Source organism: Ruditapes philippinarum, unplaced genomic scaffold (genome assembly GCF_026571515.1).
Source record: "Ruditapes philippinarum isolate M1 unplaced genomic scaffold, ASM2657151v2 ctg3845_1_1_1_1, whole genome shotgun sequence".
Lineage (NCBI taxonomy): Eukaryota > Metazoa > Mollusca > Bivalvia > Venerida > Veneridae > Ruditapes > Ruditapes philippinarum.
In genome coordinates, this window is record NW_026860048.1 from 12651 (window position 1) to 25317 (window position 12667).

Here is a 12667-nt window from a genome sequence, read left to right on the forward strand (position 1 = left end):
TGTAAAGTTTCATGACTCTAGGTCAAATACTTTTTGAGTTACATGCGACACAAGTTGAAAATTGCAAAATTTACTAAGTCAAGGGCAATAACTCTTAAAATACTAAAAATATCCAGACGAAAATACCCAGGTGCACAACTACACATGCTGATCAACATTCATGTAAAGTTTCATGACTCTAGGTCAAATACTTTTTGAGTTACATGCGACACAAGTTGAAAATTGCAAAATTTTACTAAGTCAAGGGCAATAACTCTGAAAATACTAAAAATATCCAGACGAAAATACCCAGGTGCACAACTACACATGCTGATCAACATTCCTGTAAAGTTTCATGACTCTAGGTCAAATACTTTTTGAGTTACGTGCGACACAAAAGTGAACGGACGGACGGATGGACGGACGGAAGGACGGACTGACGGACGGACAAGGGTAAATCTAAATGCCCGCCACTATCGTGGGGGCACAAAAACAGTCTTTGTGGTACAAAATTTGAGTCAAGAGAGGAACTGAGGTGTGCCATGGACAGATAGCTGCGGAAGATGTCACGTGACAGGCTACAACACATGTTCTAGTCATGGGTCGAGAGATGGGACAAGTGCAAATCGTGCATGGGACATTACTTTGAGAAGGAGTAATCATTTTAGGTACTTGAATTAAATCATTTATTGAATTAGTTTACGAATTTTTTGATGAACCCTCGTACATTCCTCGATCCTAAAAGTTAACCAAGAGCCAGCTCAAGTGTGCTTACAAGAACTGTTGGTAGGACAGCACGCTCGACTATTGTAAGTTATATGATATTAAAAGAGTCTTGATAATGTAAAATTTTCTAAGTTTTCAAAGTCGAAGATCCAAAACATTTTTCAAATCCATGCTACAGTGAGAGGCCTTGGAGAGTGACCTATTATGCTCTCAAACAAGTGTATGAAGTTTCAACTCGTTTCACAGCCAGATGTCAAAGGATTTTGAACATATTTAATGTTGTACGCAAGCTTTTATGTTAATTCAAGTCAAACAAGAATTTGTAACAGAGTTACCAACGTCCCCCGCCTCAGGGAAGTTTTATATGAAGCATAAAATTGTGCTATTTCAAAAGATTGAGGTATGGATCTCAGGACTTTCAGTCCAAAATTATGATCAATGCTAGATCTGCAAATGCAACAATAAATTTATTAAAGAAATAAAATGAAACACGGAATTTAAAAATCTATAATGATAATCTTTGACCTCTAAGTGTGACCTTGACCTTTGAGGTAGGGTCTGCAGGTGTTGTGCATGACATATCATCTTATAATTGTAACTATTTGTGCCAAGTATTTTCAAAATCCCTTGAACTATGAAGAAGTTATAGATCGGACACAAAATATACCCTATAAAAGACTATGTTAATCTTTGACCTCTAAGTGTGACCTTGGAGGTAGGGACCCATGTTTTGCGCCTGACATATCGTCATATTATTGTGATTATTTGTACCAAGTATTTTTAAAATCCCTTGATCTATGAAGAAGTTATGAACGGGACACAAAATATACCATATAACAGACTCTGTTAACCTTTGACCTCTAAGTGTGACCTTGACCTTGTAGGTAGGGGTGCAGGTGCTGTACTTGACATATTGTCTTATTATTTTGACTATTTGTGCCAAGTTATTTCAAAATCCCTTGAACTATGACGAAGTTCTAGATCAGACACAAAATATACCCTATAACAGACTATGTTAATTTTTGACCTCTAAGTGTGACCTTGACCTTTGAGGTAGGGCTGCAAGTGTTGAGCATGACACATCGTCTTATAATAGTGACTATTTGTGCCAAGTATTTTCAAAATCTTTTGATCTATGAAAAAGTTATGGACCGGACACAAAATACATGTACAGCCAATAACAGACTATGTTAATCTTTGACCTCCAAGTGTGACCTTGACCTAGGAGTTAGATGACCAGTTGTGGCACATGACACATCGTCTCATTATTGTGAACAATTGTGGCAAGTATTTACAAAATCCCTTCATAATTTAGAAAGTTATGGACCGGACACAACATATACCCTCAAATAGACAATGTTGACCTTGAATGAGCAAGTGAGACCTTGACCCTGGTAGGGGTCTGGTTGTTGCGCATGAAACATTGTCTTATTATAACTAACATTTGTACCAAGTTATTTCAAATTCCTTTGATAAATGACAAAGTTATGGACCGGACACGAAAATGTGACGGAGGGAAAGACGGAAGGACGGACAGACCGACGGAGCCTATTTCTATATCCCCCTTTTTTCTTTGAAAAGGCGGGGGACAAAAAGGGGGCATAATTCTGTCAAATTCTTTCATATAGTTACCTCCTCCTGTCTACATGTTGGGGCATAATGGTGAACAAGTGTGCAACGTTCTAAAGCCATATGTCAATGGACATAAAATATATGTGTTGGTATGCAAACTTTAACATAAGTGGTTACCCCAATGCTGATGCCAATGGTAAGGTGACTTCGAATAGTTGAGCTAAAAATCATAAAAATATTACAAGCAAGCATCTACCTGTCCTCTTTTCAATCCAAAATATCTGGCTACAGGATCACCTTGCTGTATTCTAGGTAGTTGAGATTCCTTTAGTTTACTGTCATAAAGTTAAGGCCATGAACTGTTGCTTAAATTACAATATTTGTTTTTGTTAATGAAACATATTTTAGCAAAATGGATTACTTTGAACATATGTATAAAATTTCAACATTGATAAATCACATTTTCACTCTGCTTCCTGCACCAACCAGTGGTCTTCCTGCACTACAACCTGCTTACCTGAGGAAGCATTGTCAACTAGAAATGTGTCCATAGGACACGGGTGCCCCCACACTCCACCAATTTGTCAATCTTATGTCTCTAGGTCAAATTTTTTTTTTGGCTACATGTGCCCAAGTTGAAGACTAAAAATCTTTTATTAAGTAAAGGGCAAATACTACAAATACTGAACAAATCCACAAGAAAACCCCAAGGTGCATAAGTACACATGCTGATCAACATTCTTGGCCTACAGGTCATAAAATTTTTGAGTTACGTGCAACACAAGTTAAATATTGTGAATTTTTACTAAGTCAAGGGCAATAACTCTAAAAATATCCACAGGAAAATACCCAGGTGCACGACTACACATGCTGAGCAACATTCCTGTAAGGTTTTATGACTCTAGGTCAAACACTTTTTTAGTTACATGCGACACAAGTTGAAAATTGCAAATTTTTACAAATTCAAGGGCAATAACTCTCAAAATACTAAATATATCCGCACAAAAATACCCAGGTGCACAACTACGCATGCTGATCAACATTCCTGTAAGGTTTCATGACTCTAGGTCAAATACTTTTTTAGTTACGTGCGACACAAGTTGAAAATTGGAAATTTTTTACTAAGTCAAGGGCAACAACTCTAAAAACACTAATAATATCCACATTAAAATACCCAGGTGAACAACTACACATGCTGAGCAACATTTTTGTAAGGTTTCATGACTCTAGGTCAAATACTTTTTTAGTTATGTGCGACACAAGTTGAAAATTGGAAATTTTTTACTAAGTCAAGGGCAACAACTCTAAAAACACTAATAATATTCACATGAAAATACCCAGGTGAACAACTACACATGCTGAGCAACATTTTTGTAAGGTTTTATGACTCTAGGTCAAATACTTTTTTAGTTAGGTGCAACACAAGTGGAAAATTTTTACTAATTCAAGGGCAATAACTCTAAAAATACTAAATATATCCACACAAAAATACTCAGGTGCACAACTACACATGCTGATCAACATTCCTGTAAGGTTTCATGACTCTAGGTCAAACACTTACTTAGTTACCTGCGACACAAGTTGAAAATTGGAAATTTTTACTAATTCAAGGGCAATAACTCTAAAAATACTAAATATATCCACACAAAAATGGTCAGGTGCACAACTACACATGCTGATCAACATTCCTGTAAGGTTTCATGACTCTAGGTCAAACACTTACTTAGTTACCTGCGACACAAGTTGAAAATTGGAAATTTTTACTAATTCAAGGGCTATAACTCTCAAAATACTAAATATATCCACACAAAAATACGAAGGTGTACAACTACACATGCTGATCAACAGTCCATAAATGTTTCATGACTCTAGGTCAAATTTTTTAGTTATGTGCGACGAAAGTTGAAAAATGGCAAATTTTTAATAAGTCAAGGGCAATAACTCTAAAAATACTAAATATATCCACATGAAGATACCAAGGTGCACAACTTCACTTGGTGATCAACATTTCTGTAAGGTTTCATGACACTAGGTCAATTACTTTTTGAGCTACATGCGACACAAAAAGGGAACTGACGGACGAACAAGGGAAAATGTAAATGCCCCCCCCCCCCCCACTATAGTGGGGGCACAAAAATCCTCAATCATTGGCCAGAGAGTTATACTAAACAGAAGTCTTTTATTCTGTAAATCTACTCACTATATCTACTTATAGACATGTATACCACTTCAATAGTAAAGGATATGAAACTCCTGATTACTATTTTTCAAAACAAACTATCAGAGGTGAAAAGTTAATAGTTGTTTCATTAAATTGGTTTTTGGTACAAATACTTACAAATACCAATCGGTTTTAATACAGGTCTTCTCCCAAACTAGATAGTTTTCTCACACCATTTAACCTTCCAAAGCTAGATGGTTTTCCAACACTATTTAAACTCTTCCAAGCTATATAGTTTTTGGACACCATTTAAACTTTCCCAAGCTAGATTTTCTGATACTTAACTTAAACTCTCACTAGACAACACAGATTTCCAATACATTTTAAATATCTTAAGCTACATAGTTTTCTGACACTACTTAAACTCTCCAAAGCTAGTTTTCCAAAACTGAACTCTCCCAACCTAGATAGTTTTCCAACACTATACAATGTAGCTAGATAGTTTCTGACACTTTTTAAACTCGCTCAGGCTAGATAGTTTCCTGACACTATTTAAAGACGTTTTCGGTAGTTTTCTGTGCGCATCGTTATGCGCATCCAAGAAAGATAATCACGGATAATTACTCTTCAAATGAAGGTAAAGTTGAATAGTATTCGGATAAGTGTTTAAATTTCAGCTATAAGCAAATAATGAGTAAATAATACAGAATAGATATTTCTAAATGTTCAAAAGGAGATTGGTTCAAAAATTGATATATTTTAAAAGTGTTGAATCAAAAAACAAAATTAATATCCAAGAAATGTTCAGAATTTCATTATTTTCTTTCTAAATTTCTGAATACTTGCTTACTGTTCGGGTATGTTAGTCGAGTGAAAAAAATAATATGGCCCTAGATATGTTTAAAAAAAAAATATTCAGTATCATTTACTTAATATAACATCAAAAGAAAAAGAAATTCTTATTACAACATGTTTTATATTTGACAATACATTTAGTATAACAATGATATTTCTTAAGAAAGCGTGGTAATTTTGACAGTTGGCATATGCGGTAACCATGGAAACTGCCCGTTTACAAAAAACTAACACTTCAACATATATATTTTATTTCTATTTTTGAATCCACAATCAAATGTTACTTGATATATCAATAATGTAGAAAATTCTATAAAAGAAATTTCTTGATAGCTTTAATTTTTTACAGAAAATTTTCATGTTTATTTTATCTCATTTTTTGTTTAGTTAAAAAGCATGAAAACTCATTTTTTAAAGAAATATGTCCAAATTATCGTTTGTTTTTATACAGAACCCTAAGATAAAGCAAGCTTTGTATAAAATTATGTTTATTGTGAGTGTAATAAGCTATTTTATACATTATTATAATACAGTTTGGATATTTTGACAATTTTGAGATATACGGTTACCATGGAAACTGCCATTTTTCAAAAAATCCAACACGCCAACATGTATTTTTCTTTTTCTTTTTGAATTTGTCATTAAATTTTACACAATATATAAAAAAATTAGAAAATTCTATGAAACACCTTTTTCAATATCTCTAACTATTCTGAGAATTCATGTTCATTTTTCTCATTTTTTGTTCGGTTAAGGAACATGGAAAACTCATTTTTTAAAAAAATATGTTCAGATTATCATTTGTTTCATACAGAATCATTAGATAAGGTTATCTTTGCATAAAACAATGCTCGTTGTGTGTTTTAAGCTATCTTATACATTTTCTATTCGTTATAACACAGTTAGGCTATTTTGACAGTTTTTAGATATACGGTTACCATGGAAACTGCCATTTTACAAGAAATCCAACACGTCAACATATATTTTTCTTTTTCTTTTTAAATTCGTCATTAAATTTTACTCATCATACAAAAAATTTAGAAAATTCTATGAAAGGATTATTTTTTCATAAAACTGTAGAAAATGTCTTTAAACTATTCTAAGCTAATGAACTTTCAGGCACTATTTAATTATCCCAAGCTAGAAACTTTTCTAACACTATATGAACTCTCATAAGCTAAATAGTTTTCAGACACTACTTAAACTCTCCCAAGCTGGTATTATTTAAACTCGGTTTAAACATATTTATTTAGGCTTGATTGCGAAACAAGTTCTTGCAACTTATATTAATCACTTTCGAGTTCGCTTCCTGGAACCAACCAGTACTTGTGTCATATGAAGAAACATGGTCATGAACTCGAACCCATGATCTCTGGGTTGAGAGGCAGACACCTTAACCACTAGGCCACCGCTTCCCTTAAACTCTCCAAAGCTACCTAGTTTTCCGACACTATTTAAACTCTCCCAAGTTAGATAGTTTTTCAACACTTTTAACTTTCCAAAGCTAGATAGTTTTCTGACATAATTTAATTCTAAACCCCCAAACTAGATATTTTTTCAACAACATTTAAACTGTACCATGCTTAGTAGTTTTCTGACATTATTTAAACTTTCTCAAGCTAGGCAGTTTTCCGACACTATTAAACTAAAGCTAGATAGTTTGAGACCATTTAATTTCAAACTCTTAGATAATTTCCTGACACCATCAAACTGTCCAAAGCTATATAGTTTTCCAACAACATTTATACTGTTCCGAGCTATAGTTTTCAATCACCATTTTTACTCTGACAAACTAGATTATTTTATGTTTCCACTTTTACTTTCTTGTCAGTTTTTTTTATTAAACTAAGCAGTTAAGCACATGTGAATCAATGTTCCTGACCATAATTTCTTGGTAATGAACCCCCCTTAAGTTTATGTACTTCATTTAACACCTAACCCTGTTAAAACCAAATGTGATTAGCCTTCAGCACTTGTCCATCCAGGCATTATTTTTATATTGCAGTCTGACCCGCCTAAACAAGAGGGCCATGATGGCCCTAGATCGCTCACCTGACCCATCAAGCTCATCCAAACAATTACCTACACAAGCATTCTGACAAAGTCTCATGATAGGTGAGTCAAAAATGTGACCACTACAGTGTTAACAAGGATTATCCATATTTGAGCAGTGTGACCTAGTTTTTTACCCAGGTGACCCATATTCAAACTTGACCTAGAAATCATCAAAACAAACTTTTTGACCAATTTCCAGGATACTTAGATCAAAACAGAAGCAACAAGAGTGTTAACAAGATTTTTCTATTTTTAGCTCCGGTGACCTAGTTTCACGTGCGATTTCGAACTCATCCGAGCAATTACCTAGACAAGCATCCTGACCAAGTTTGATGATAATTGAGTCGAAAATGTGACCACTAGAATGTTAACAAGGTTTTTCCATATTTGGGCGGTATGACCTAGTTTTTCATCCAAGATGACCCATGTTCGAATTTGACTTAGAAATCATCAAACCAAACTTTCAGACCAATTTACAGGATATTTGGATCACAACAGTAGCCATAAGAGTGTTAACAAGAATTTTCTATTTAAAATTTTAGCTCTTGTGACCTAGTTTTTCATCCGAGATGACCCATGTTCGATTTAATCCCAGCAATGACCTAGACAAGTTTCCTGACCAAGTTTGATGACAATTGAGTCAAAATTGTGACCACTAGAGTGTTAACAAGGTTTTTCTATTTTTAGCTCCTGTGACCTAGTTTTTCATCCGAGATGACCCTTGTTCGAACTTATCCAAGCTATTATGTAGACAAGCATCCTGACCAAGTTTGATGATGATTGAGGCAAAAATGTGACCGCTAGAGTGTTAACAAGGTTTTTCTATTTTTAGCTCTGGTGACCTACTTTTTCATCCGAGATGACCCATGTTCGAACTCATCCGAGCTTAAAATCTTCTAGACAAGCATCCTGACCAAGTTTGATGATGATTGAGGCAAAAATGTGACCGCTAGAGTGTTAACAAGGTTTTTCTATTTTTAGCTTAGGTGACCCACTTTTTCATCCGAGAAGACCCATGTTTGAACTCATCCAAGCTATCACCTAGACAAGCATCCTGACCAAGTTTGATGAGGATTAAGACAAAAATGTGACAACTAGATTGTTAACATGGTTTTTCTATTTTTAGCTCTTGTGACCTAGTTCTTCATCCGAGATGACCCATGTTCAAACTCATCCGAGCTATCAACTAGATAAGCATCCTGACCAAGTTTGATGATGATTGAGGCAAAAATGTGACCGCTGGAGTGTTAACAAGGTTTTTCTATTTTAAGCTCCAGTGACCTAGTTTTTCATCCGAGATGACCCATGTTCGAACTCATCCGAGCTATCAACTAGACAAGCATCTTGACCATGTTTGATGATGATTGATGCAAAAATGTGACCGCTAGAGTGTTAACAAGGTTTTTCTATTTTTAGCTCCGGTGACCTTCTTTTTCATCCGAGATGAGCCATGTTCGAACTCATCCGAGCTATCACCTAGACAAACATCCTGACCAATTTTGATGATGATTGAGGCAAAATTGTGACCTCTAGAGTGTTAACAAGGTTTTTCTATTTTTAGTTCTTGTGACCTTGTTTTTCATCTGAGATGACCCATGTTCGAACTCATCCGAGCTATCAAGTAGATAAGTATCCTGACCAAGTTTGATGATGATTGAGGCAAAAATGTGACCCCTGGAGTGTTTTCAAGGTTTTTCTATTTTTAGCTTCGGTGAGCTAGTTTTTCATCCGAGATGACCCATGTTCAAACTCATTTGAGCTATCACCTAGACAAGCATCCTGACCAAGTTTGATGATGATTGATGCAAAAATGTGACCGCTAGAGTGTTAACAAGGTTTTTCTATTTTGAGCTCTGGTGACCTACTTTTTCATCCGAGATGACCCATGTTCGAACTAATCCGAGCTATCACCTAGACAAACATCCTGACCAAGTTTGATGATGATTGAGGCAAAAATGTGACCTCTAGAGTGTTAACAAGGTTTTTCTATTTTTAGCTCTTTTGACCTAGGTTTTCATCCAAGATGAGCCATGTTTGAACTCATCCGAGCTATCAACTAGATAAGCATCCTGACCAAGTTTGATGATGATTGAGGCAAAAATGCGACCGCTAGAGTGTTAACAACTAAATGTGAACGGACGACGGCCGACGAACAATCATCGATCCTAAAAGCTTACCCTGAGCATGCTCTGGTGAGCTAACAAGCATCTTGACCAAGTTTGATGATGATTGATGCAATAATATGACCGCTAGAGTGTAAACAAGGTTTTTCTATTTTTAGCTCCGGTGACCTACTTTTTCATCCGAGATGACCCATGTTCGAACTCATCCGAGCTATCACCTAGACAAGCATCCTGACCAAGTTTGATGATGATTGAGACAAAAATGTGACCGCTAGAGTGTTAACATAGTTTTTCTATTTTTAGCTCTTGTGACCTAGTTTTTCATTTGAGATGACCCATGTTTAAACTCATCCAAGCTAGCTTTCAACTAGATATAACATCCTGACAAGGTTTGATGATGATTGAGGCAAAAATGTGACCGCTGGAGTGTTAACAAGGTTTTTCTATTTTTAGCTTCCGTGACCTAGTTTTTCATCTGAGATGACCCATGTTCAATCTCATTTGAGCTATCACCTAGACAAGCATCCTGACCAAGTTTGATGATGATTGATGCAAAAATGTGACCGCTAGAGTGTTAACAAGGTTTTTCTATTTTTAGCTCTTATGACCTAGTTTTTCATCCGAGATGACCCATGTTCGAACTCATCTGAGCTATCACCTAGACAAGCATCCTGACCAAGTTTGATGATGATTGATGCAAAAATGTGACCACTAGAGTGTTAACAAGGTTTTTCTATTTTTTTGGTCCGTTGACCTACTTTTTCATCCGAGATGACCCATGTTCGAACTAATCCGAGCTATCACCTGGTTAAACATCCTGACCAAGTTTGATGATGATTGAGGCAAAAATGTGTCCGCTGGAGTGTTAACAAGATTTTTCTATTTTTAGCTTCGGTGACCTAGTTTTTCATCCGAGATAACCCATGTTCGGACTCAACTGAGCTATCACCTAGACAAACATCCTGACCAAGTTTGATGATGATTGAGGCAAAAATGTGACGCAGAGTGTTTAACAACTAAATGTGAACAGACGATGGACAACGGACAATCATCGATCCTAAAAGTTTTTTACCCAGGTGACCCATATTCAAACATGACCTAGAAATCATCAAAACAAACTTTCAGACCAATTTCCAGGATACTTGGATCAAAACAGTAGCAACTAGAGTGTTAACAAGATTTTTCTATTTTTAGCTCCGGTGACCTAGTTTCATATCCGATTTGGAACTCATCCGAGCAATTACCTAGACAAGCATCCTGACCAAGATTGATGAAAATTGAGTCCAAAATGTGACCACTAGAATGTTAACAAGGTTTTTCCATATTTGGGCGGTGTGACCTAGTTTTTCATCCAAGATGACCCATGTTCTAACTTGACTTAGAAATCATCAAACCAAACTTTCAGACCAATTTACAGAATATTTAGATCACAACAGAAGCCACTAGAGTGTTAACAAGATTTTTCTATTTTTAGCTCCTGTGACCTAGTTTTTCATCCGAGATGACCCATGTTTTTAACTCATCCGAGCAATTACCTAGACAAGCATCCTGACCAAGTTTGATGACACTTGTGTCAAAAATGTGACCGCTAGAGTGTTAACAAGATTTTTCTATTTTTAGCTCCTGTGACCTAGTTTTTCATCTGAGATGACCCATGTTCGAACTCATCCAAGCTATCACCTAGACAAGCATCCTGACCAAGTTTGATGATGATTGAGGCAAAAATGTGACCGCTAGAGTGTTAACAAGGTTTTTCTATTTTTAGCTCAGGTGACCTACTTTTTCATCCGAGATGACCCATGTTTGAACTCATCCAAGCTATCACCTAGACAAGCATCCTGACCAAGTTTGATGAGGATTAAGACAAAAATGTGACCACTAGATTGTTAACATGGTTTTTCTATTTTTAGCTCTTGTGACCTAGTTCTTCATCCGAGATGACCCATGTTCAAACTCATCCGAGCTATCAACTAGATAAGCATCCTGACCAAGTTTGATGATGATTGAGGCAAAAATGTGACCGCTGGAGTGTTAACAAGGTTTTTCTATTTTTAGCTCGAGTGACCTAGTTTTTCATCCGAGATGACCCATGTTCGAACTCATCCGAGCTATCAACTAGACAAGCATCTTGACCATGTTTGATGATGATTGATGCAAAAATATGACCGCTAGAGTGTTAACAAGGTTTTTCTATTTTTAGCTCTGGTGACCTTCTTTTTCATCCGAGATGAGCCATGTTCGAACTCATCCGAGCTATCACCTAGACAAACATCCTGACCAATTTTGATGATGATTGAGGCAAAATTGTGACCTCTAGAGTGTTAACAAGGTTTTTCTATTTTTAGTTCTTGTGACCTTGTTTTTCATCTGAGATGACCCATGTTCGAACTCATCCGAGCTATCAACTAGATAAGTATCCTGACCAAGTTTGATGATGATTGAGGCAAAAATGTGACCCCTGGAGTGTTTTCAAGGTTTTTCTATTTTTAGCTTCGGTGAGCTAGTTTTTCATCCGAGATGACCCATGTTCAAACTCATTTGAGCTATCACCTAGACAAGCATCCTGACCAAGTTTGATGATGATTGATGCAAAAATGTGACCGCTAGAGTGTTAACAAGGTTTTTCTATTTTGAGCTCTGGTGACCTACTTTTTCATCCAAGATGACCCATGTTCGAACTCATCCGAGCTATCACCTAGACAAACATCCTGACCAAGTTTGATGATGATTGAGGCAAAAATGTGACCTCTAGAGTGTTAACAAGGTTTTTCTATTTTTAGGTCTTTTGACCTAGTTTTTCATCCGAGATGAGCCATGTTTGAACTCATCCGAGCTATCAACTAGATAAGCATCCTGACCAAGTTTGATGATGATTGAGGCAAAAATGCGACCGCTAGAGTGTAAACAACTAAATGTGAACGGACGACGGCAGACGAACAATCATCGATCCTAAAAGCTTACCCTGAGCATGCTCTGGTGAGCTAACAAGCATCCTGACCAAGTTTGATGATGATTGATGCAATAATATGACCGCTAGAGTGTAAACAAGGTTTTTCTATTTTTAGCTCCGGTGACCTACTTTTTCATCCGAGATGACCCATGTTCGAACTCATCCGAGCTATCACCTAGACAAGCATCCTGACCAAGTTTGATGATGATTGAGACAAAAATGTGACCGCTAGAGTGTTAACATAGT

At 36.2% G+C, this 12667-nt stretch overlaps 1 protein-coding gene across 1 annotated transcript in view; it reads right to left on the reverse strand.

Moving 5' to 3' along the window:
- The window catches only part of LOC132758718 (DNA-directed RNA polymerases I, II, and III subunit RPABC1-like), a 37677-nt gene that overhangs the window by 3146 nt on the left and 21864 nt on the right, over positions 1 to 12667 (reverse strand). The window contains 1 exon segment of the mRNA XM_060750422.1: positions 2534 to 2612. Within this exon segment, the coding sequence (XP_060606405.1) occupies positions 2534 to 2612 (79 nt within the window).